This window comes from Urocitellus parryii (genome assembly GCF_045843805.1).
Source record: "Urocitellus parryii isolate mUroPar1 chromosome 14 unlocalized genomic scaffold, mUroPar1.hap1 SUPER_14_unloc_1, whole genome shotgun sequence".
Classification (NCBI taxonomy): Eukaryota; Metazoa; Chordata; class Mammalia; order Rodentia; family Sciuridae; genus Urocitellus; species Urocitellus parryii.
Window position 1 is genome coordinate 357,462 of NW_027551778.1, and position 25,020 is coordinate 382,481.

At 50.8% G+C, this 25,020-nt stretch overlaps 1 protein-coding gene across 1 annotated transcript in view; it reads left to right on the forward strand.

Annotated features, from left to right (window-relative positions):
* LOC144251494 (CUB and sushi domain-containing protein 1-like) overlaps nucleotides 1-25,020 on the forward strand; it is a 425,723-nt gene that overhangs the window by 75,634 nt on the left and 325,069 nt on the right. Inside the window, exons 3-4 of the mRNA XM_077794365.1 lie at nucleotides 8,802-8,926; nucleotides 19,427-19,548. Coding sequence (XP_077650491.1) covers nucleotides 8,802-8,926; nucleotides 19,427-19,548 — 247 coding nt within the window. The remainder of the gene's footprint in view (nucleotides 1-8,801; nucleotides 8,927-19,426; nucleotides 19,549-25,020) is intronic.

The following is a 25,020-nucleotide window of genomic DNA, read 5'->3' on the forward strand; positions in this document are numbered from 1 at the left end:
GAGGTAGGGCCATGGTTAATCAGGGTCCCTGGAGGAAGCCTGAGGGGGAGGGAACTGACCCTTTCCCAAGGAATGGTTTCATGCCATATCATTTTTAGGATTTCATTCACAACCAGGACCGGTTTGGCCGTCACACATGCTCCTCCCCATCTTGCCCTGACGGCCTAAGACCTTCTGAATCTGCTCAGTCCAAGGTGGACTGCAGCCTGGTAGGATGAAGGCCTCCAGGGATCTGAGGCTTGGCATACGGACTGTAGTTAACAGCTCGCTACCGTTTCCTGGAATTTTAGGGAGCGGGCTTCAGCTACCTCACTGTGAGAGAGGATATGAGAGGTAGGAGTGCTCCCTGGCTGGACTGTGTGACCATTTCACCAGGTACATCAGCACACCTGTGCACAGCTCCCACACAGACAGAGGCCCAGGCCACCTCGGGGGGTTAGCTGTTGCGTCTGAAGTCAGCTTTGCTTCTCATCACTCTTCTCAAAGGAAGGGAAGGGCAGGCAGGACCACCACCCACGGCATCCTTGGGGGTCACCTTCATGAGGTCCTCTACTCCAGTCCTGGGGAACTGCCGGTACTCTTGTGACATAAGGGTACCAGATGAGCATCAGGAAGGATCGGCTGCTGTGGGTGTGGCGGTCGGCAAAGGCTCTGGAGATGGCTGCAAAGCTGGGGCCTCTGCTGGGAAGGCCAGGGTCCCTCCATGTGGAGATGGGGGTGGGCCCCAGCAGAGGGAGGAGCAGGTGCGGAGCCCGAGGAGAACCAGCCTTGCCTTTGTCCTCAGTCACAAGGGGCAGTGAGGGCTGGTCTCCATGGCAGGACATCAGAGCAGATGCGCCAACTAGCAAATACACAGCTGCAGGGACTGAGGGGCCACATCTCTGCCTTCAGAGGTTGAGCCTCTGTGTCTGCACAGCGTGGTGTGATATTCACATCAAACTCCCCAGGACGCTTTCTTTTTTGCTATCCAGTACCCCTAGCTTGCCTTTCTCTCAGATTGACTTAGTCCTACCTACATTCTTTAATATGAAAAGTGATTTAAGGTTTTATTTCTATAATGACACAAAACTGATATCAGAGAAGAAACTGTACTAAGAATTCAATCAATTTTGGAGGTGGGGGTTGGGTTGAAGTAGATCAAATGGTAAGGAGCAAATAACTAGAAGCGGTGTATTCGGGATTTTAGGAAGTCTGAGCAGGAAGCTGTCTTTCTTGGCCACAGGACCTTACCACACAGTGAGGAGAGCATGGGCTAATGGCTTAGCAGAGCTGCATTTATTTGCAGCATTTACACAGCCAGGTCACCTGGTGAAAGTGACTCCAAGTCCTGGAACTGGTCATCTGATCCGAGTCCCAGGAGTCTGGGATTTCCTGCCAGTCATCTGAAGGCAAGGTCTCAGGGCACCTCGGGCCCAGGCAGCAGGAGTGAGGAAGTGGAGCCAGGCAGACGGCGAGGGAGCTGTAGACAGGACACCCTCAGCCAGCCGCTCCGTCCCTGCTCAGCTGACCTGGCTGGGACTGGCCCCGGTGCCTGCTGCTGGCCTCCTCCTGCCCCTGGTTCCGTTGTCAGAGTGCCCCCATGGCACTGACTCCCCTGCCTCCCTGGGCTGCTGACCCCGTTCCCTGTAGTGCTCTGAAACCCAGAACCCCCCTGACAGGCTCGGCCGGCCAAGCTGGCTGCGGGGCTCCTGCCAGCAGAGGTCTTGTGGGCTTCTGACCCTGGCTGACGTCAGCTGCTCCCGGGGCCCAGGAACAGAGTGGGACATCGGGGGACAAGCAGGGCACAGGAGTCCCTGGGGAGGGCATGCGTGTAAACCAGGCCCAGTGCAGTCGGGTTTGCAGGACCTGGCTCTGTGCCGACTTCTGTAGGGCACCATGTTCGGGTCCTTTGTGATCCTTCTGGTTGTACCTCTGGACGTCACAGTTTGTGGCAGGTGTGTCTTCGTGTGCTCCTGCCCTCCTGGTGTGTTCTTGCTGTGCTATTCCTCTCTGGTGGAGCCTGGGAGCTGTGCTTGCAGGGCTCTTATGAGTGCGGGTGTCAAGCATAAATCGGAATATCGAAAGGTTTTGCACCCTGTATTTTCAGGAGAGAATATTTGCCCATTTTGCCAAATAGTATCTTTATATTAGGTTTGCTGATCCATCAAAGACTGAAGTGATGACTTTCAGAGTGAAGAAAGACAGTTTGAATCAGGCACTTGAGCAAGGGACCTGTGTCTTGTTTTCCTCCTTTCTGCAGTGGGACAGGCCACCTCGACTGCTGAGTTTGGGGGGGGGGGCGAATTCCCGAATGCCTGCCCAGCCTAGGGGGTCTGCAACTGTCCCTCTCTGCCTCTCCATGCCTGGCCGGCTCCCCACGGCTTGCTCCTAGAGCCCGCAGCCCAGGGCTCTTGGGCATTTGAGACCCATTCTGAATGGCTGCTGTGGTGACCGGGTCGTCCTGGGCTTAGTCAGCCTTTTCACTGCTGTGAGCAAAAGACCTGCCAGAACAGTCAGAGGAGGAAACGTTTATTTGGGGTTCCTGGTTTCAGAGGTCTCAGTCCACTCACAGCTGATTCTGTTCCTCGGGGCCTGAGCTGAGGCAGAGCATCATGGTGGAGGGTGGTGGCTGGGAACATGGCACCAGGCAGCAGGGAGAGACTAAGCTCCGCTCACCAAGGGTCCACCCCGCAACTCCCTGCTCCGGCCACACCCCACCTGCCTGTGGTCACCAGCTCACCTCCTTCAGCACACGGGTGCGCTGACCCTGCGGAGGCTCTCAGGACCCAGTGTCCGCAGCTCCAACTTGCCGTGTTGCCTCCCACGTGAGCTTTTGGGGGACACCTCACGTCGAAACCACACAGTCCTGTTCATTCCTTCCACGGGGATTTGTGGATGGTACCTGATTAAAGAGCAGGGCGAGAGGCCACGGGACTCCAGGGCGAAGGGCAGCGCACTCCCAGGAGACAGTCCCGGGGCCTCCAGGCCTGTGGCCCTTGTCCCCTCCTGCCCTCCACTCTCTGTGCCTCAGCCTAACATTCCTCCACCAAACCTGGCATGGGGCAGTGACGAGCCCAGGGTTGAGCCTGGGGACTAGAGGAAGCAGGAGGAACGGAGGGCGGGGAAGGGTCAGTGCGCGTGTCCAGGGGAAGGATGGAGAAGGCACAGTACAGTGGGCACTGTTCCCTCCCCGCTCCCCTGGGCTCTTGGTCAAGGTGTGGTAGGGAGGAGGCATCAGGCTTCCGTGACACTGTCACTGTCACCTCTGTGCTCTCCCCTACACTGCCTGGCTGCAGGGTCTGAGAGCTTGGCTTGGCTCTCGGTGCTGTTGTAGGGAGGGAGGAACCGGGCGCACACCACCCAGACCCAGAAAGCACCGGCTCCACAGCTGAGTAGGGGCCTGTGGCCCACCCGGGCTGCGCCGAGGTCCCCAGTGTCGGGGGAGTAACATGCAGGAGAGCGCACAGGCCTGAGTGTGCCTGGCCCCTCACCCCTCCACACAGCTCTGTTCCCCCTGGGAACAGCGTCAGGAGAGCCGCACCGTCCACCTGTGGGCGTGCCTGACACTCTCATCCAGCTTTGGCTTTGGCTTCGGCTTCATCCAGCTCAGGAAGCCATCCCCGTCCAGGTTATTAGGACAAAGGTGATAAACCCCGGATGGAACTCAGCACTAAAGTTCTTCTTGCTCAAATTTTTCTGTTTTCTGTGGCTTGAGACAAAAAACCGCATCATGCCACATACCTCTTCTGGCTGGAGGTGCAGAGCCTCCAAGTGCCCTGCAGGCAGCACCGTGAACATGGGAGTCAGGACTGGAGTTCATCACCCAGAGGCTGATGTCTGTCTGTCCACCCCGTCCACCCACCCACCCATTTAGACGATGGTTCACAGAGGCGGGGTGCATGTGGATGGGAGGAATAGCTCCTAAGTCTGTGACAGTAGGAGAGCCGTGAATGGCAGTAAGTGAATATTGTGAAATAGCTAATAGGATTTAGGGTGCTCCCCAACCAAATGAGGGTGCTCCTTGCCCTGACCTGACCGTCACACAGGAACACACACATTCAAATGCCACTGTACTCATAAACACAATCAGCAAGTGTTAATTAAAAACAAAAGCTACTAGAGAATAAAACATCCTGTGGACTGATGGATGGCTTCCAGGGATTCCGGAGAAGCCAGCTGGTGTGGGCTGAGGGAGGAGGTGGGAACCTCGGTGCAGCCGGTCAGGTGCATGGACCTGGTCATCAGTGGAGGGTGGAAATCAACACATCTGCATCTTTTGGACTCTAGTTTAATGTTAAGTCACTTCAGAGTTTTTTCCCCCAGAAGCAGTTGTGGTATCCATGTTAAATAGATCTGGAGATGGCCACTCTCTGAGAAAGGCATGTTGAAAAAGAGTTCATTTTAGAATGGCCCCATTTAGAAGTGGTTCATTCACGTAGAAAGCTCTTCCTACTCTGGTGAAGGTAAGTAGTCAGTGAAGAAGAAATGTCTTTAGAAATCAAGTCAAGTGACGGGGTTTTCATCAGTGTTAAGCACTGAGGTGAAAAAAAATGTATTTTTTATCACATTTTATTTAAAAGACAAAATTCTCCCACTTTCACGGTTTAACTTAAAGTTTTCCACTTGGGTGCCTAATTTGAACACTAATATATCTTGATCTTATAGAAATTCATTTTGCTGTTAATTCTTACTGTTCCCAACTACTGATAATTATTTGAATTATGTAACATAATTGATCTCAGTTATTCTAAATTTATTTGCCAATAGAAAGCTACTTTTTTTCTGAAATTTTCTTCTATGAATCCTTCTGAGAAAACCAAATTGAATAATATAAATTTATATTTAACACATTTTATTTCAAATGTAGTAATCACAGATCAATGGAATCTTAGTACACTACACATTTGAAGTAGAGTGCACTGTGGCTTTTATATTGAAGAGCTTCCTGAGCTAGATGAAGCCAAAGCAGAAGCTGGAGTTAATAAAGTAGAAGTTGAGTCATTTTCCACTCCAGTGGTGCCTTGACCCTTTGCAATGAGTAGCCCCTCCTCGGCTTGGCTGCTGGGAATGAGCTCACCTCTAGGCGCATTCCCTAAGCTGCAATCAAACAGCGAGATTGTTATTGTCGTCTAAAGAAGCTTGATACACAGTGGTGGCTGTTTGCAGTCATCTGCAAAAAGGATCCCTGACAGTAATTAGGAGAGTGCTGTGTTCTGCAGCCTGAAGGTGCCTGAGAGGACCCTCCAGAGCACCCAGGCTGCCCGGGGACTGTGGGGTCCTGGAGACTCTCTGTGGGCCAGGCTCCTGGACTCACTTCTGTCTGATGGAAGTCCCGAAAGCAGGAGCCGTGTTAAGTGTCACAGAGGACGTGCACAGTGCCTTGGCCAGTGAGGAGAGTCTGGCCCTAGCTTTTCAAAGTTCATCTTTATATTTTAAATTACAAAGTAGTGAAATCAGGAGTAGCACAATTACTAGCACAGTGGGAAAATACTTATGATGGCGTCACCACTCCAGAACAGTTTCGTGCCTGTCCTTCCTGACAGAGTGGGGTTAGCTGTGCAGTTCCTTGGACCTGGGGTGCATGTGATTTTCTGTCATGCTTCTTTTTTTCCTATGTTGTCACATATTCTCATTTCTGTCTTTTTTCTTTTTCTTTCTTTTCGTTCTTTCTTTCTTTTTTTTTTTTTTTTTTGGTACCAGGGTTTGAACCCAGGGGCACTTAACCACTGAACCATATCCCCAGTACCTTTTTTATTTTTTGCTAAATTGCCTAGGGCCTCACTAAGTTGCTGAGGCTAATCTCAAGAACCTGCAATCCTCCTGCCTCAGCCTCCAGATCCACTGGGAAGACAGGCATGCACCACCACTTTATCTTTTACATAGCAGCATTGAATTCTCTCACGTGTATCTAAAAATAATTGAGACACACACAGCCTGTCCTTGGGCAGGTTCCTGACTTCTGAAACCATGTTTGGCAGTAATTTTTCCATATTTTTGAACAGACATGTATTGCCAAAAATGAAACCAGTTAACACAATGGTGATATTATTGTTTTATTATTAATATCACACAAAACTTGTTAATATTTATGATCTACAACATGGTATTTTGAAATGCATACACCTTGTAGAGTGGCTAGTCAGGCATTTAACAGACCCTTTGTCTCACATACTTAAGATTTTTTTTTTTTTTGTGATGAGAGCATTTAAAATCGGTGCCAGTAGTTTCCAAGTAAACAATATGCCTTCATCCACAGTGGCCCTGCGTGTGCCTTAGGGCTTCTGAACTTAGGCCTCCTGCTCCTCCTGTCTCAAGTGTCGTGTGCTTTGGCGGGCGTCACCTCGTCCCTCCCCAGCCCCTGGTAGCCACCGCTCCGTGCTCTGCGTGTGTGGATCCTGTTGTCAGAGCCCTCGTGTGAGTCAGGTCACGCAGTGCTTGTCTCTCTGTGCCTCCAGGGAGATCCTCCAGTTCACCCACACTATTGCAGAGGACAGGAGGCCCTCTGGCTTGGCACTGAGCTGTGTCCCATGGCAATGTGCAGGGCACTTTCCTCTTCTGTGGGTCTTGGGTGCACACTGCGGTTAACCCTGCACCTGGCTGTGATCTGCAGTGAACTGGGAAAGCCGCCGTCTTCACACACGGGGTTCTCCTCTGTGGCACATGAGCCCTGCAGGGGCGGTGGACCCAGTGCAATGCTGTCCTTCGTCCTCCAAGAGGCTCCAGGCCTTTCCCCCACACTTCATTGGCCGTCTCCTGCCACAGTGCACAGGGCTCCCCGCGTCCACCTCTCACCGACACTTGACACCCGCCTCCTGTCTCTTTGATGATGACCGTTCTGCGAGGTGAGGGGACATCTCCTGGACTTTTGATCTGCATTTTCTGATGTCCAGATGCAGTTCAGGGAATGATCTGGAGAGACCATGGACGCCCACCGCGTGCATGAGGAAGGGAGCGGCGCTGCTGGAGCAGGTGCTGCCCAAGGCTAGTGAGGGTGGACAGCTTGCTGGACCCGCAGCAGCTGCCCAGTCGAGCCATAATTGCCCCCCACCCCGCACTTAACCACTCTTGAAGGAGAGCATTAGAGGCCAGCAGCTTTGTCTAGGAGGCTCATCAGAGCTGCCAGCCCACCCTCCAGGCCCAGCTCCCCGCCCTCCATGTTGACCCCCCTGGTCCACGTCCTTTGCAGCCCCACGACACCCCCATTTCTTAATGCTTATTCATCGTTATTGTTCCTTCCTTCCTAGACAGGTCTCTGTCTCCACAAGATCGGGCTTGGCGGTCTTACTCATTTCTGCATATACGGGGCCTAGGACAGGCGGAGGCATAGTAGATATTCAATAACATTGCACTGAAAAGATGATGAAAATGTGGAAACCAAAATTTAAGTAAATAGAAAGAAATAGAGATTGGAGCCCGAAGAAGGAAACTTGTTTTTAAAACAAAATTCTTAGATTTATTTTATTTACTCCATGTGGTTAAGAGGTTCAAACGAAGGTCAGTGGGGGAAATTATGGAGAACAAAGTCTCCAGATAACTGTCTTAAACACCTCTTGTGACTGGCAATGAAACTAAGCATTGCTTATGTTTTATACTTTTTACCTTCAAAATAATACAAATTTGTACCTATTACATGTTTCTTATGAAAGTTGCTTCCACAGAACTTCAGTGGCTCTTGACATTTGGTGAATAGTGGGCTTCATGGAAAGAAGGAAGTCTGGAAAGCCCTGTGTGCTGTAAACCTCCCCATTTTGCATAACAAATTTTATTAAGCTGAGAAGTTCTTCTCGAAAAGGAAGATGCTCACTTTTGTTTAACCTAGAATGTTCCAAACTAGTTTGACCTGGCTTGGTGATGTGCATGTACACCTGTGTCTACCCCAGGAAGAGGGTTACCTGGATGCAAGAGTCTCCACCACCTTGCCCAGTTGACACCCAGTGTGATGTGGTGCATGTCTGTTTCTTTCCCCTGTATCTTTTATTACTGATTTCATTCACCTACAGGGAGGGCTATGCAGCTCCAGCCCCACAGCCTCCCTCTTTCTTCCCGACCTCCACCCTACAGTTTCCCAGTCAGAAGACACAGCAGAGCTCCTGCTTGTAACAACAGGCTTGTCAGATAATGAAACAAGACCCCTCCCCACTCAGTGCCCAAAGGGGGCTGAGGAGTCATGTAACCCGCGTGTTCAGATCTGGCCTGGGTCTCTCTTGTTACTCTGCAACGATGCTTTGCCAATGCTCCAGCCCTCAGGCTTCATGTTTGCAGAGGCTCTGGAGCCAAAGTCATTTCCATCCACTTCTAGGCTGGGTGGATTGCTGTCTTCTAAATAAACGGCTCTTTTCCTGTAAGATATATTTTTGAAACACACTGACACGGGCCTCCTTTTGAACGTGTTGAACATGTGCGATGGGAGTCTAGATCCTTGGCTGAGGCGGTTCCTTCATTGGGACCTCCTGAGACTTGCTCTTGAAGGGACCTCTGGAGGGGGGCAGGTTTGTTTTGTTTCTGGGAAACAGCGTTCCTTCACACATGCTCCCTTGGGTAAGCTGCAGGACCCTGAGGTCGCCTGGGCTCTTTCTGTACTTACAGGTGACAGGTTGAGGCCCTTGGGTTTGTTAGCTCTGAAGGCGGCAGAACCGTGTGGGCACCTGGCCTGTGGTTCTGTCAGGTGTCTGAGTCACAGGGCGGCCTCTGCGCATGTGGCCTGCAGACCATATGTCTCCATCTCTTCTAGCCGAGTCACCGTGCCGCAGCCGCCTGGTGATTGTTTTCAGAGGAGTTTCCTGTGAATAATTTTGATTGTTTTTTGTTTTGTAACTGTCCAGGGTTGGTGCAAACGTGCAGTTCTCCTGTGAGGATAATTATGTGCTCCAGGGATCCAAAGGCATCACCTGCCAGAGGGTCACAGAGACATTGGCGGCATGGAGTGACCACCGGCCTATCTGCAGAGGTAAGGCACGAGCAGGCGTGGCCGGAAGCACGCCTTCCTTGGGGGCACGTTTTTCTGAACACATGTTGCACTTATAATGAGATGTAAGTGCAAAGCACTGTCAGTAGATGGAGAGAATGTGATCAGGATGTGAGTTTGCTTCACCCTGGGCCAAAGCGTGTATTCTCTGGGTGCTTGTTAGAAGGCGAGCTCCTGGGCTGTAGCGTCTCTGTGCCTCAGGAGGGACAGCGGCAGATCAGAGCACTCACGTCTCTCACACTCAGCTTGCCACCCTCCTGTATGTGCACAGAGTGGGCTTCTGTGCCATTCTGTGTCACAAACCAGGTCCTTTAGAGAGTTTCTTGCACAACCTGCAAAGAAACATAGACTCTTGAGCTTTCTGTTGCTGTGAGACTGAATTCCTGGGTTTTGTGATGTGAGAAAGGGTGTTGTTACCATGATCTCAAATCATCACTGTGTTAAAACCTGTCTTAAGCTAATCTCTCACCTAGTCGACAGGGCAAGGTATGCATCAGCAACACCATCTTCAAAGAGAACACAGGAAATCAGGAGAAACTAAGGTGTTAATCTCACTCCTTGGAAGTATTGATTTGAATACTACTGGAATTCTAGAGAGAATACCAAAACCAGAAGGCAGAACATTGCTTTGGAAAATATTAGTAAAATTAAAAGAAAACTGGGTTTGGGGGCTTTCTTTTTGCATTTTGTTCATAAGATAATTTGTCCAAACAATGGTTCTTATTTTGTACAAGTACTATGTAGACCACGGAATAAGGAGGAAAGTTTCATGGGTAGGACTATATCATCTCTCCTGGGAGCTGTTTAAGAGGAATGGGAGAAGGTGTCCTGGACAGTGCACAGCGCTGGCTTCCTCCTTGAAGTGAAATGGCTGCAGACACAGCTCCACCCTCCTGTGGGCTCCACCTTCCATATGGCAGTGCTCGCTGCATGCTCACCCTTCCTGTACCACATACTGCTGTGCCTGGGAGAGGGTTGGCACTGGCCATGACCCTCCCTGTGGCAGGTGGGCCAGGGCTCCCGGACTGCTTCACAGAGAAGCTCCTGTCTCTGAGCAAGAAAACATGCAAGCCTGTGCCTTTAGGATTTTGTCATTAGACTACTTTGTGTACTTCCCATTATTAAAGCAAAATTGTTAAGCTTTCAAAGACACCGTACCAAATTCGTGTTCCCCTGAGTGGTGGCCATGCACAAGGTCATCAGGTATGAATAAGTGGGAGGTCCCAGGAGGGGGACTTCCCCATGAGAAAACGGCCCTTCGCTCTTAATAGTGTCTTTCCCTTGTTTAATGGACATGTTCCTCTTGATTTTAAATCGCTCTTAATAGTGTCTTTCCCAGCCTCCAGCCCCACCATTTACTCTTACAGACAGACTGAGGAGGAGTCTTTTTAAAATTTAAATGTATTTCTAACTGATACGTGAAAACATATAAACTGCATGTATTTATGGGATACAGTGTGGCGTATCTGTACATGGATACATTGTTTAAATTTTAAATCAGGCATATACTTGTCTGTCTCCTTAAACCTTTATGGTTTCTTTAGGAGGTGAACATTCAAACCCCCTTTTTCCAGCTCTTAGGAATGCACAGTAAATTATCATTCCCTGCAGTTGACCCCTGGCCCCTGGCCTCAGAACGTCCCCTGTCCGACACCAACGCGGTGCCCACTGGCTGACCCTCCTGGCCGACCCTCCCCACTGTTCTACCGCCTCCGAGACCCGCTGTTTCTCCACCTGTGACAAGTGCGGCCTGCAGTCCCTCCTCCTGGGCCTGCCTGGCTCCGCTTGACCTCAGGACGTCCCGTTTCATCCGGGTTGTAGCACGTACAGCACTGCATCATTTCTGTGGCTGAGTAGTGCTCCGTGGTGCACGTGGACCCCGTTTTCTCTGCCCCTTCCTCCACTGACGGTCATTTAGGCTGCGTCCCTTCTAGGCTGTTGTGAATAGTGGGCAGTGAACTCAGAAGTGTCCCTTTAGGCCCTGGGTTCATCCCCTTTGGGTGTGCGTCCAGCCCTGGGTGGACCATCGCGGGATCTACAGATTCACTGTCCCGAGGAGCCCCGCGTTTCCCCTAGTGGCGGTGAGGGGGGAGCAAAGGCTCCTGCTCTCCACACCCAGGGAGTCTCTTGACTTGGTTCTTATCCCTGTCCGTGTCCTAGTGGATCACGGGACAGGAGGGAAGCCCCTTCTTCCGGCTGGTTGTCCTGCGGTGTGCTTGGCTTGCTTCTCTGCTCGCGGGGTGCTTGGCTGCATCCCTCCAGCCCTCCCCTCCCAGCCGACGGCCCCTCCTCGGCCCCGACTGGATGCTGGCTGACCATCACCCGGTCTTCAGCTGCTGCCGAGTTGCCACTCTAAGGTTCTGGATAGTGACCTGCTGTGTGGGAGCAGGTCCACGAGGGTGCTCTCAGACAGGATGGGTTTTCCTGGCCTCAAGTAGATGAAAGACACAGCAATACTTTTGAAATGCACTTTTTTTTTTTAAAGACAAAGCCACATGGTTCTTGGCCTACTTTAATTTCTGACTTTTTAATACAATGTCTATGTCAAACACAATTAAAACACATTTCTTATCACAACTAAATTAAAAACTGTAGGCATAGTGCCTTTTTGAATTCAAATATAAAATCTCCTTTTAAATCAGTTCATATTCTGGAAAACATTGTCATTCATCAGTAGGTATTTTTGCATTCGATTTATTTATTCAATTGGCACAAAATTTGTATGATTTTATAGGGCATTATATAATGTTCTGATACATGTGAAGGCCCCTTTCCCTCCTACCGTGAGAACAGCTGGGTTTAGATTCTGTGTATGGGCGACAGCCTGCAGTCCCTGGCTTTCTGGGCCTGGCCTGGTGGACATCATGGCCTCCTGATCCGTTTGTGTTGTGGCGAAGGCCTGGAGTCCACCTTCTCTCTCTCTTGGTCCCCTGCTGAGGTTCCAGAGGGAAGTGTTCCTCAACTTCTTGGGCACCTCAGTCCCTAGTCTCAGGAGAGAACAGCGTCGGCGGCCCACATGATCGAGGACCATGACAAGAGGACTGGGGACGTGGTTAGCCCTGGCCAGCTGGCCCCACACTAGAGCCGTCACACCGCTGGGGCAAATGTCCTCTCCTTGGCCTCTCTGCACTCCAGGACTCTGGGAGCTCCAACCAGCTTTCAGGCCTCCGCCTGGTGTCTCAGCCTGCCCACTAGGACATCCACCCGCCACCGGCTGGTCCTACCTGAGGCTGAAGGCCCCGTGGTGGGGCTGCCAGCTGTCCGACCTGGAGAAGGCCGCTGAAGAAACACCGTGCCCGCCTCCCTCCACGTGCCCAGCTCAAGTCACATGCCCGCCTCCCTCCACGTGCCCAGCTCAAGTCACATGCCCGCCTCCCTCCACGTGCCCAGCTCGAGTCACATGCCTGATTTCAAGACATTTCACAGCCAGATTTAAAGAGCAAAAAGAAACAGGCAAATTTGATTTTAAAAACATTGTATTTGACTCAGACATGCACAGTATTCTCCTTTTGACCTGCCAACACAAGATCACAATGAGATGTCTCATGGGTTTTTTGGTCATCTGAAGCTGTGGAGATCCAGGTGCCTTTCATACTCACAGCCTCGGGCCGGCCCCTCCCCACCTGCTCAGTAGCCACACAGCAGGCGTGCCTCTGGAAATCTGGCTGAGCCTGCTGTCCGGGTCCCTCCCGCCTGAGGAGAGGTGCCACCATCTGTGGCATGCAGGGGTACCGTGCTCAGTGAGCCTCGCTGTGGCCTGGTGGCTGCCCGCAGCACAGCACTTTCCTCAGTCAGATCCCTGAACCTGGAGGGTGTCTCAGTGCCTCCTCTACCCAGCGTCGCCGGCTCCTGTGCCGGACTCCTCCGTCAGAAGGAGCTGTGGAGTGGACCTGTGGGGCCGATGCTGAAGAAGCCGCAGCCCTGTGAACTGTGGGAAAGAGGAGACTGTGAAACTTCGTTCTCAATCACCACTCAAACCAGACTGTGGGGACATTTCCTTAGCTCCTGGCACTTTCCAGATTTTCCAGGACATTTCCCACTCTGTGCTGCTGCCATGATAAATGGAATGTAAAAATGACCATCGGGGTAAATGGACCATCATGGTTGGATTTGCCTGACTCATTCTGAGCCATCAAAGGGGACCTCATGTCCCGCCTTGTGGCCTTGTAGTCCAGTCAGCTGTCCTCCAGATGGCAAGCCCTCTGCTCTGAACATTGAGGACACGGTGCCGAGACCAGGAGGACCTTGCAGGTCCATGCCTCAGTGCCCTGTTCTCCAGGCTCCCCTGCTCCTGAAGGGCCCCCAACTCCTAAGTGATTGTCGGGCTTCTCCCCAGAAGGAACACCGGTGGGAGCGTTGGACAAACTGCAGTGAGTCGGAAGTGCTCCCCGCATCTGGAAACCGGTGTGGTTAGCCAGTGCCCACATTAGCTAACTAGCTTCCAGGGTGGGAGGGTGTTAGCTTTCTTCCTGTTACCAAACAGAAGAATTGAAGTGGCTTAGTAATTATGCAAGTGATTCCACCTGAAATGATGCTCACTACTATGGTTTTTACAGGGTAAAACATTATGAGCTGCTTAAAACTATATAAGAATCTTTAACTGGTAGATTTTTAAAATCAGCAAACAAATAGAAACAAAGAGGATGTTCTCCTGTTCCCTGATAGAACGTTCCGGTGGTGGTTCACTTATTGGTGTGTGGGGAGATTTATGTCAAGAACTTTCTTTTGTGCTAAGGCACCTTCATCTGAGAAGCTGATATCTTCAGCTGCTCTCTGAGTTGAAAGGGCACAGAAGACAAGTGAGACCTTACCTGAAATTGTAACCATAGTTACCCAAAGCTAATTGGAGCCGGCAGGGAATGCGGAACTGATTATTAACTTGGGATTCCAGGTTGGGTCGGGTGAGCTCAGAATCACCCTGAACTCAGTCACATGTCAGGGGCCAAGAAATCGTCCACGCAGAAACAACCTTTTCAATGATAATGAAACGATTATTTACACCTGAAAGATGACCCGTTCTACCAGATGACAGGCTTAGCATCGGTTTTAGAATCATACTTTATATACTGATCACTTGATTAGGTAGCTACGCTCTCACAGATTTAAAGAAATAGACACAATGAACTTTTGAAAATCCTAGTGAATTTAGAAAATTTCTGTTATTACTTCCAGATTTTTGCTTTTTACTTGATGGCCAGGTAGTGTTTTTGCCCATATTATTTCCCACTGTTACTAACAACGCTACATTTTTGTGTTTTTATGCTGCTCCCTTGTCCCACTGACCTAGAGAAGCTGAGAGTGAGCCCTGAGTGGTGTCGTGACCTCCCAGAGTGAGCTCGGGAGCCAGGCGCAGGCCACGGGGCATTACCCTGCATATCCCCAGGCCCGGCCTGAGCCTTCAGCAGAGTCCACTCCTGCAGGCCTTTCCATAGCCATGGTCCTCAGGCCAGCCCTCCCAGGCTCCCTGCCGGCCTCTGCCTTTCCTCAGAGCTCTGCTTCCTCCTGAGGTAACCTGTTGATGACTGTATTTGCCGACTTCTCCATCAAGGCCAGGAGTGCGGCTCTTCCCTGTCTGCAGCCTCCTGGAGGCCCAACTCACTGTCACTTCCTCCCTCGTGGACTTCAACAGGAGCTTTGTGGTGTGGCTGGCCAGGCCAGGAGCCCCATGCCCTTCACGCAGCCCGAGACAGCAGTGGGTGTTGTGCCTGTTACTGGCTGAACACTCTGAGAGGCCTAAGCTAAATAACTAGGAGAGGACCTGAGCCAGGCCTGGAACGCAGGGACAGAGAGAAGAGGCTCCTGACCACTGTGTCCCGCTGTCCTCTGTTTGGGTTGACAATCTGGAGTAGACAGAAAATATACGATTAACAGTAATTATTTCCTCTAAAACATGTAAGAAATGAACTAGTCGATATACTTACGAAATTGCATGAGAGAGAGCTTCTAATGTGACTCCTCTATCCGAATAACTTAAATTTAGTTGATTAGAATATTCTTTCCATCAATTAATTTAATTGGGCAGTTACTACAGAACAGAAAAGATTTTCTGGAACTGTACTTAAATGAATCTGTAATTTATTTGTGTTAGATAAATCATGTGAAAGAAATGAATTTTGTACTTAATAAGTATTCATTGATTAAATGGACAAATGGCATACATTGGCATTGAAAACTGATTCATTCTCCCTCTTTCCCTCATGATGTATTGCGTTACCAACGTACCGTTTTATGAATTCTAGCTCTACTCGGAATACGTATAAGACAAGAGTGAAACTTGAGTTTACAAGTGTAGAAAACTGTCAAGAGAGTAACAGCAATGATGCATCAGGTCATGGCTGTTATCCAAGGACATTTATTCTGCGTGTAAGTGGGCATTAGTCTACATTAGGTGCCATATTTCATAGAAGATCTTGACGAGGGGCGAGGCCTTCACAAGGGTGACAGTGACGTTAGTCTCTCACATGCAAACCTGTGCCTCACACTTCAGTGACAGGAAGGTGTGCACAGAGCTCACTGTAAGCTTTCTTGGTGCTGGTGCAATTACTCCTGTGCTTCCTTGACCCTGTGTTGGCTGTTTGGACGCCGGGTTAGTACAGAGGCAATGGTAAGGTCCCTCCCTCCACAGATGCCAAACAAGTGACCAGTCCCTCTCAGGACAGGTTTCTCCGAGCTCTGCCCCAAGGAGGAGCTACGCAGTCCACCCTTGGCACGAAGTGAGAAGCCAGTGGAGGCTGGCATGGAGGGGAGAGGCCGGGGGACGCATCTCAGGGGCCAGCATGCAGACTCGGAGCTGTCCCCGAGTGGGTTCATGGCCCCGTGTCCTCTGGGTTCGTCCCTGAGCACAGCACAGACAGCTGCAGCAGCACAGTGCCCTGTGTGGCTAGACGGACCTCCGCTCTGCCCCTCCATAGCGGGCCTGGGTGACCCCGATTTCCCACCTCCGTTCCTGCTCCCTGCCTTGCAGGTGGGCTTCTCCCAACTGCTGCCCTAAACGTGGCCCAGGGAAGGACACTGGACTCTCTGATCCACACGGCCCGACTGCTCTCCACCTCTGCAAGCTCACCACTGAGTCCAGTCCGTGCGGCTCTCAGTCGGGCCTCCAAGACTTTGCTTTTCTTCTCTCAAGCTCTTTTAATTCTTAAATGTTGAATTTTAAAACACTAGCATATAGTTGCCCGGAAAAGAAATCTTAAAATCTTGCAGCTGATGGAGGAGGAAGAAGATGTGGATTGTGACAAAGAAAGAATTGTGGGCAGGCTGTGTTCTCCCCACTCCCAAATCCGGAGACTTTAATGTAACACTTCCTGCCTCCGAACCAGGAACAGGCAGAATCTGTGGGTAGCAGGAATCCAAGACCCTACTGCTCTGCACGGCGGCCTGTGGGTGGCAGCTGGGAGAAATCATGGCCACTCAGGCCACGTGACTATCCAGGATAAAGACTCTACACAGGCGCGATTGAGCTTTGCGTAGTTGTCAGTGGGAAGACTGAGAATCGTCACTCTTGGTTCCACCATGCTGCAAGAAAGCAGTGATTCAGGAATCACCACTGGTGGCATGAGGGGAGGTGACCTTCAGGGGGCGAAGAAGCAGACGGTAAGGATGGAGATGAAGCACAGTGACTGAGGTGCTAGCTAAAGTTTTCAAAAATTAAGGATTACAATTAAGTAATTATAGGTAGATCATGTGACTTAAAGAGGCTTTACCTGTTCAAGAGACACAACAAGTATTTATAGAGGAAATTCTCAAATGCTTTAAATGCAAAGCTTTAATGAACAAAATTGACAATTATATTTGCCCTGAGTGTGCCCTTACACTTCATTTCAGATATTTCCTTTGGTAGCTTCCTAAGAAGTGTGGATTAAGACAAGAATAATCTGCTATTGAGATGCATTTCAAGGATGAAGATAAGTTGCTAAGAATAAACAAAATGAAAAAACAAACATGCTATAGATTCATTTCCAACACTCACAGCTGAAGGTCTGAGGAGGAACCAGACCCTGTGCTTCTAGGAAACGTAGAGCTGTGCTGCTGCTCCACGTGTACTTCCAACAACTCACTCAAAGTAGAACCACTGGAAACCATAATTCCCCTCGAAATGGTAGATCAGTTTCTGGGAACCAGTTTTAATAAGGCAAGTGGGAGTCCAGCTTCAAAGCAGGCGGCCAACGGGCAGAGACTGCTGGGCCAAGGGGCGGGGACTGCTGCTTCTGGTTCACTTGTTGGTGACATCTGCATGATTAGGGGCCCTGGCCCTGAGACTCCAGTGCTACGTGTCCTTGAGTTTCTCTGTGCCATGTGGCCTCCTGGGAGCTAAGCCTCCATGTATCTCGTGTGTTTGAGCCAGACTGGGATTTGAAGTCGACTGGTAGGCATGGCCGAAGATGGTGAGATTTAGTCACCTTTCCCAGGTGGGGACAGCTGGGGCTGATGCCAGGTGGGCACAGATGCAGGGGGTGGGGACAGTAGCCTCCCATGCACGACTTCCCCAGAGCAGAGCTGCTTTCTCAAAGTGCAACGTGCTTAGAAAGGCTCTGTGGCTATGCTGATTCATAGTCAAATAAACAAGTATGTATTGAGTGTCTCTCTGATATGCAACGGCTCTAAATGATTCAAAGTTCCAAAGTGTAAATTGTACCATAAAGGTCTCCTAACTGGAGTTGTGCACTGATAACTGTCCTTTATGGTTTTCTAATTAATACTGTTAGCATAGTGTGCTTCAGGTGAACTCACATCTGCAGTCATGGCACCCTCAAGAACATGCTGCTAAAGGCATCGGTTAGGGAGTGCAGACTCATTGCCCGTTGGAGGGGTGCAGACTCGCACTGTGCTTTCTGTCAGAGACCTTCAGAGTCATAATATACCCACTGGTTCTGAAAAACAAACTTGTGCCCATCTTTATTTAGGCAATGCAATTCATTTGGACAGTAAATACCAATTTTTAAAAGTAAATTTTGGTTGGGTCCAGTGGCACATGCCTTTAATCCCAGTGGCTTGGGATGATGAGGCAGGAGGAATACAAGTTCAAAGCCAGCCTCAGCAACTTAGTGAGGCCCTAAGCAAGTCAGGGAGATGCTATCTCTAAATAAAATATAAAAAGGGCTAAGAATGTGGTTAAGTTGTTGAGAGCCCCTGGTTCAATACCTGGTTTTAAAAAAACGTGAATTTTGACCGAGTAGGCTAACTTTTATCTGATTATTTCCATAGTATATTTAAGCACTGGGAAAGTTGTCCAAAGTGATCTTGTCACATTAGCATAAGAAGGACAGCAGACATTGTGTCTGGCTCTGGGTAGGCAGGCCAGTCAGGACACATCACGAAATCCCAACCCAATGGGAAAGGAAAAGCTGTAGGCGATGGTCACATGAAGAAGTGTGACTGGCAACGACACGCTTTGTGTCATTTTATGGTAACATAAATGGGGAGAGCCAGCGGGGCTGGGGTGCAGGTAGCACCCACCTCAAGTGCACGTCCCTGGACTCGGTGTGAGGCTCCTAGGGCAGCGACTGGCCTGCTGGTGCTCAGCCCAGGGCAGGGGGAACAGGCCCCCATCAGGTCAGGTCCCTCCTGGGGCCCTTCCTGGGAGGCCCCTGTGCCTGATGGCGGTGGTGGTGGGGAAACGAAGCCCAGCTTCTTCCCTGTGCGCCTCTGTGAAGTCGGCTTCTCCTTTTCCTTCCCAAGACCCAGCCCAAGTGATCAGTGTGAGCCTCGAGTCCAGGAGACCTTAGATTTCCAAAATCACCTGTTGTTAAAAAGACATCCCCAAAGAAGAGGGCAGGCGAAGCACTTTTACCCCCATCCCGAGCCGCTCATTCTGGTTGGGGATTGCTGTGCTTCCCTTGGCCTTCAGGCCACCCCCAGGACGGAGAGACAGGAGGCGCTGCTGTCCTCCGGCTTCCAGAGCCCACTGCTGTCTTCGTTCTCCACACTTTGAATAACATCTCCCTGCCTGTGTGCATTGACCATAAGGACGCCTGGCATCGTCTTTGTAGAGAGAACTAAAGGTTGAAAGAGGCTTGGGGACCGTCCTTCTGCCCTCCTCATCTGAGCAGGGCTGGGCCAAGGGGCGGGGACTGCTGCTTCTGGTTCACTTGTTGGTGACATCTGCATGGTTAGGGGCCATGGCCCTGAGACTCCAGTGCCGTGTGTCCTTGAGTCTCTCTGTGCCTTGTGGCCTCCTGGGAGCTAGTCCGAGTGTATACACGTATCTGGTGTGTTCGAGCCAGACTGGGATTTGAAGTCGACGGATTGATACTGACGTTTCCTATGGTGCTGTCACCGTGAGGTCATCCTGTGAGCCTTTGCAAATCCAATATGAAAGTTTCCTAGTGCACGTTGGGACACTAACCAGGAACCCGCAGGCTGAGCAGAATCCACCTGCCAACTTTAGTTCATGTTCCTTAGAAGCTGATTGAAGTCCCAGATGAATATGATATCTGTCGCACCGTCAAATGCCGTAGCAGGTAACCGTGTTTCTCTTTCCAGCCAGGACCTGTGGATCGAATCTGCGTGGGCCCAGTGGCGTCATCACCTCCCCGAACTACCCGGTTCAGTACGAAGACAACGCACACTGTGTGTGGGTGATCACCACCGCTGACCCAGACAAGGTGAGGCTGCGGCTCCCAGGGTGTGCTGCCTCAGGTGACACGCGGGCTCGGGCCACTGTGTAAAGCACACCCCCCTGACTTTGCCACTGGCATTGAAAGCCCAGCACTGCTTGTGTGCAATGCCCACACCGGGGAAAGCAGTGTAGTCAGAGGGTCACGCTGTCCTCTTGCTCTCCTCTCCTGGTGGTGTCCAGCTAGGTCTGGGCATGCTGCCCTCAGGGCTCGCAGCCCTTCCCGCCGTGGGTGTCCCATCAGCGGCTCCACCCAGGCCCAGCGTTTCTGCACATGCCACTCAGTGTGATGGGCTCTCCTCCTGTGCCTACATGCAGAGAGCTCTTTTTACAGCACGTGAAAACCCACAGGCTCTTTTTCCTTAGGATCTCTGTGCTTTCCTAAGAGCCAGACGGGTGGCCTTGCTTTGGGTGATTTCTCACCTTCGGTGGCACTAAGTAGCAGGTGTGCCCCCCCTGGCAGTAGAGGACGGTGGAGACAGGTTAGTTCTCATGGGTGTCTCACACACAGCCTACGATTGTGTTACTGCATCTGAATAATCCACCAGGAGAGCACATTCAGAATCGCCTTGTGTCTGCTAGAGTTGGGTTGTTTTTAATTTGGTTGAAACGCAATTGGGATTCCGACCAGTGGAAACAGGAAAACAAAGGTGGTACATCTTTATATTGATTTGATTTAAAAACTGACAGAAAATCATTCTGAGTGTGGATTTTAGATAAACTAAAATAAACAATGTTCAGAGCCTATGTTTATAGTAATATTAGATTTAGAAGGATCACTCCGCTGCCGAGTCTCCATCGTTTGCAGCAGGGCTGTGTCTGCAGGGCTCACGGGGTGGGGTCTATGTCTGCGCAGTCTGGGTCGTCTGCATGGGCTCCTGGGTGCCCCAGCACCCGCCCAGGAGCAGAGCCATTCTGACTGCACTGGGGGAAGTCTCCCAGATGCCAGAAAACAAAGAAGGTTTCCTTTGCTGATTTCTGTCCTGCAGCAAGGCCACTGCTGTGTGACAGGACAGCGGTAATAAAGGGCTGTGGGCTTCCTCCCTCAACACAGAGGGTCAGAGCTGCCACAGCTCTTGCCAAAAAACCCGGTTTTCTGATGGTTGGGTCCTCAGTGTTCTGGGGCCATGTGTCACCTGGGCTGAGTCGCTCCGCTGTGGCCCACTTGGTCTCCGCATGCAAGTCAATGACTCACCCAAGTTCTTACCCAGCTCTGCTGTTTCCAAGCCTCATTCTCAGCCCTTAGAAGCAGCTCTGCCCCTCAGTAGCTCCATGACCTTGGGCAAGGGAGCCGAGTCCCCTGAGCCTCAGGGATAGTAAGAGCGTGTGATAAGAAGACTTCTCTGGAAAGTGGCTGTGAAGAGGACCACATCCACGTGTGTGCCTCAGTAGCTGCAATACCGTGGCCAACTTTCAGTCATAAAAAATGTAAAGTTAGTCAACCATTTGACGACCGTTTACCAAGCCGTTGCATTTATGTGTCTATCAAAAAGGAGTTTTATTTAAAACTGAATTGTAAAAGTATATCATGTTACTAGTTTAGAATTGTTTTAAGTAATGTCTACGTTCACATAAATTTAAACATTATTCTGTTCAGCCTCTAGCAAGGTAAATTATGTGACCTTGAGAATTTAGCAAAGGTCCTGAAGCTTAGATGGAGAAGCTTTAGGGAGACATACCAGCGCAGTCCAACTTGTTGGGAATGCCCTAGGCGGAGTATTGAAGTAGCTCTAGAAGGTGACATGCGCTGCACTGGGGGTCCCTGTAATGGGAATGCCACTTGCGCTAAAGATCTGACTGGGACATTGTGAAGCACTGGGTGTGCTACTGTGCCTTTACAGTAAGTCACAGGCTTAGTTGACGTCACATGTTCCGTGTGGCCCTGTGAACATCACGTGAGGCCATCCCACAAAGGCAGTGGGTGAGAGGGCCACTCGGGAGCTCCAGGCACCCACCCCAGCAGGTCCTGCGGTCTCTGTGTGTTCTTATGCTGTGCTTAGCTCACCCCTGGTTACCCTGATCCCTGGCAACCACTGCTACCCTCAGCTGCTCCCAGAACCTCGCACTTCCTGCCCTGGGGCTGAGACCCCACCAGTGAAGCCCTCTGGAGTCCTCTTTGTCTTCAGGGCACAGACCAAACCCCGAGCAGGAGGCTGCTAACACGACCCTTTGCCAGGACGGGGGCACAAACACTCCCTCTAGTGGTGGGGCAGGGAGTCCAGAGGTGCAGTCCACAGGGCTCTGCAGGCTTCCCACAGGAGGGAGCAGTGCCCATGGAAACAGCCCAGCACCCACTCCAGGTGGGGTTTCTCCAGTCCTTCCCTCATGTCCTTTAGGATCACAGTCAAAAGCAAACAAGGCCCTGCTTATCCCAGGGAAAGCCCCAGATAAGACACACACGACAGCAGCCATGGCATAAGCTCTCCCTACAGGCCCCTCCTGGGCACAGGGGAAAACGTGTGGCAGGAGGTTCTAGGAGAGGTGGAGGCACAGCTGCAGATCTGCTCTGACACGCTGAGCGATGGACGATGACAGTTGACACGGAGTGGGCTCTGAGGCAGCACAAGGGAGAGGATCCAAGGTTGTCTGAGATGGAGGCTGGGCAGGACGTGGTGCCCAGTTGATGGTGAGGGAGAGGGAGGCCCAGGCGAGGCCCTGGTTCTCTGGTGCAGCACTACGTCGTCCCACACGGCTCCACCCTGAGTCGCTCTCCAGCAGGTGCTGTGAGTCGTGGGAAAGGGAAGGAAGAGCAACTTGGAAGGTGGGTGAGGAGCCCTTCTGAGTGCCAGCTGTGCTCCGGTCTCCTTGGAGGAGCCTCGCCAGGCCCACTGCCTGGCACCAGGGCTCACAGCACCCTGACTGGTATTACCGTTGTCCCAGTTTGGAGCAATGCATTCTCCCTTCCTCTAACCACGAAGGGACCTCGAGAACCCATGGTGCGATGTGGAGGGCTGTTTGGTGGTCGGCAGCAGGGGGTGAGGACCTGCTGCAGATCTAAGCAGACACAGCTCCCAGAGGCAAACCTGGAAGTCACAAGTGTGGCGTTAACACTGGAAACCAGAGACAGGGACCGAGGTGTCAGGAGCAGTGAGGAGTCATGGGAAGCCATGCCTTGCTTTCCTTTCTAGGACAGTGAAGGAGGGTTTGCCCTCAGCTGCAGGGAATGCCCTCGCACCACCTGGCCGTACACGCGGTCAAAGGCAAGCTCTTTTCCTGTGCGAGGAACACTCAGAACTCTTCAGCTGAGAAGACTGTGCCTCCGAGCTGATCTTCAGGTGACCTCATGAACACCTTTCCAGTATTTTCAAAATGCATTTAGGTGCATTTACACATGCCTGATGATAAATATTCTCTAAAGTACATTAAAGATATGCATATACACAGGATTTTCTCCCTCTTTCCAATACATGCAGAAATACTGAAATTTCTCACTGAAAGGGAGCTCAGGGTCCCTGTTGCCCAAAAACCAAGGTTCAGGAAGCCAGAGCCCTGAGCTCCGGAGGCACCCACAGCACTTCTCCTGCAAGGAGAGCCACTTCCTTTGCCTCTCTCTAGTGTGCCATCACTTTGATGAATCCTATAAGAAAATGGAATAATGAGATGATATTGGAAGTAATCGAACACACTGACAGGAGCTCTGGTCAGAGGGACAGAAGAGCCAAAAGGGCAGCAGCAGGAGAGTCCACGTTTCTTCCCACAGCACAGTAACCCCCTCCAGCGCCCTGGCATTGCCATCCTCTGTCCATGCACAGCAGCGACATCTCAACCCGGGGCAGCCAGGTGGCCAAGGCTCTCCAGACTTTGGTCCCAGGCAGACGCACTTTCCATGAAGACACACGGCCTCTGGTACCGACACAGGAAGAAACCCTCCACAATGTGCCTGGCAGAGTTCCTTGGGCCCTGCTGAGTCAAGGCCTGGGGTGCAGCTCCCAGGGAGCCGGAGGAGAAAAACACCCCAAAGCCAGGAGAAGGGACCGTCAGTACAGGGCGCCCTGTGGGGTGTGCCCCGTGCAGAGCAGCAGCACGCCGGGAAGAGAGCAGGTGTCCACCTGCTGTGCCATGTCCCCAAAGCCTCTCCTCTTGCTCTTTCCCTAGACTCCCCTGGGCGTCTAGTTAGTCAGGAACAAGAGTGTGTTCTTGGACTTCTCCAGGCTGGTTGCTGAACCTGCCCCAGCTATAACATGCAGACGATGGCTTCCGTGCACAGTTTGGGGCTATGTTTCTCTCTGTGTTGGAAGTTTCACTTTCTCTGTCGTCTGTGCAGATTTCGGAAAGGTCCTGTGTGAGCTCAGTTGATTCTGAACACCCAATCATTCCCTCACACTTCAGGAAACTGTGTCATTCTGCTTCATCACTTCTGTCGTAGAAAGGTTCGGAGAAGGAACGGAGAATCCCAGATGGATCCCCTCGCGCACACCAGCAGTCAGAACACCACTTAGACACCTGAAGGCATCTCGATTAAGCAGAATCACCATCCAAATTAAGCACCAGTCATTGCCATTAAGTATAATTAGGCTTAATTTGATCCCTGGGAGACATTTCAAATAAGCGTTTTCCGAAGAAGCGCTGGGCGAAGGAGTTGTGTTACAATGGAGCAGAGAGAGGAGGAGTCACGGCAAGCCTCCAGACAATGTCTCCTGCCAGAGCACTCATGGAGAGTTCTAGAAGAATCCCTGTCCCTCCGTGTGTGTGCTTGACCTCATCAGATATGCAAGCTCTTAACAAATAAGGCAGAACAGAAAACGGAAACTCCCAGGGTCGGGAGGAGGCGAGTTCATACAGTCTGCGATTGGACCTGAATCCTCTCTTGATGGTGCGCACGCTCCTGGCCAGGACTCTGGATGGATCTTGTACAATCAGGAGCCGTCCATCAGGTTTTGCCGGTTATTTATAGAAAATTGCTCATAGAAAATAACCAATGGAGGAAGCTTGGAGTCTAGGGAATGTATTTACATATATTTTGGAATGTCAAGTTGAGAGGAAGACTAGAATCTATCATTAAAAACCTAAAATGATTAGGAGAAACTAGTATGTAGGATGTTCTATGTAGAAAACTATAAAAAAAAGTCTCTCAAGATTTAATTCAGTAGATAAGCATATTTCTTAAACTCAATTACAAGTGCTTTCTCCATAGTACCACCAGAAAAACTCAATAAAAATAGCTGTAAGATATTTAAAAAACCACTTTATGTAAACACATTCAATAGTCTACTATTTTTAGATAGCATTCTTGATGAATCTGTGATCTAATACTTGAGAAACTTATATATATATAACATATATACACACACACACACACATACATGAACTAACAGAGAAGGTCTGAACCTGAAGACTCACTGCTGGGGTAGTCATTGGAAAGACTGACTGTATCCTGGAGGAGCACTGTTGTGCTGAGCGCCTCTGTAGGCATGTACATGCAGGCACACACCCCATGTGGACTCATGTGCGTACGTAGCAG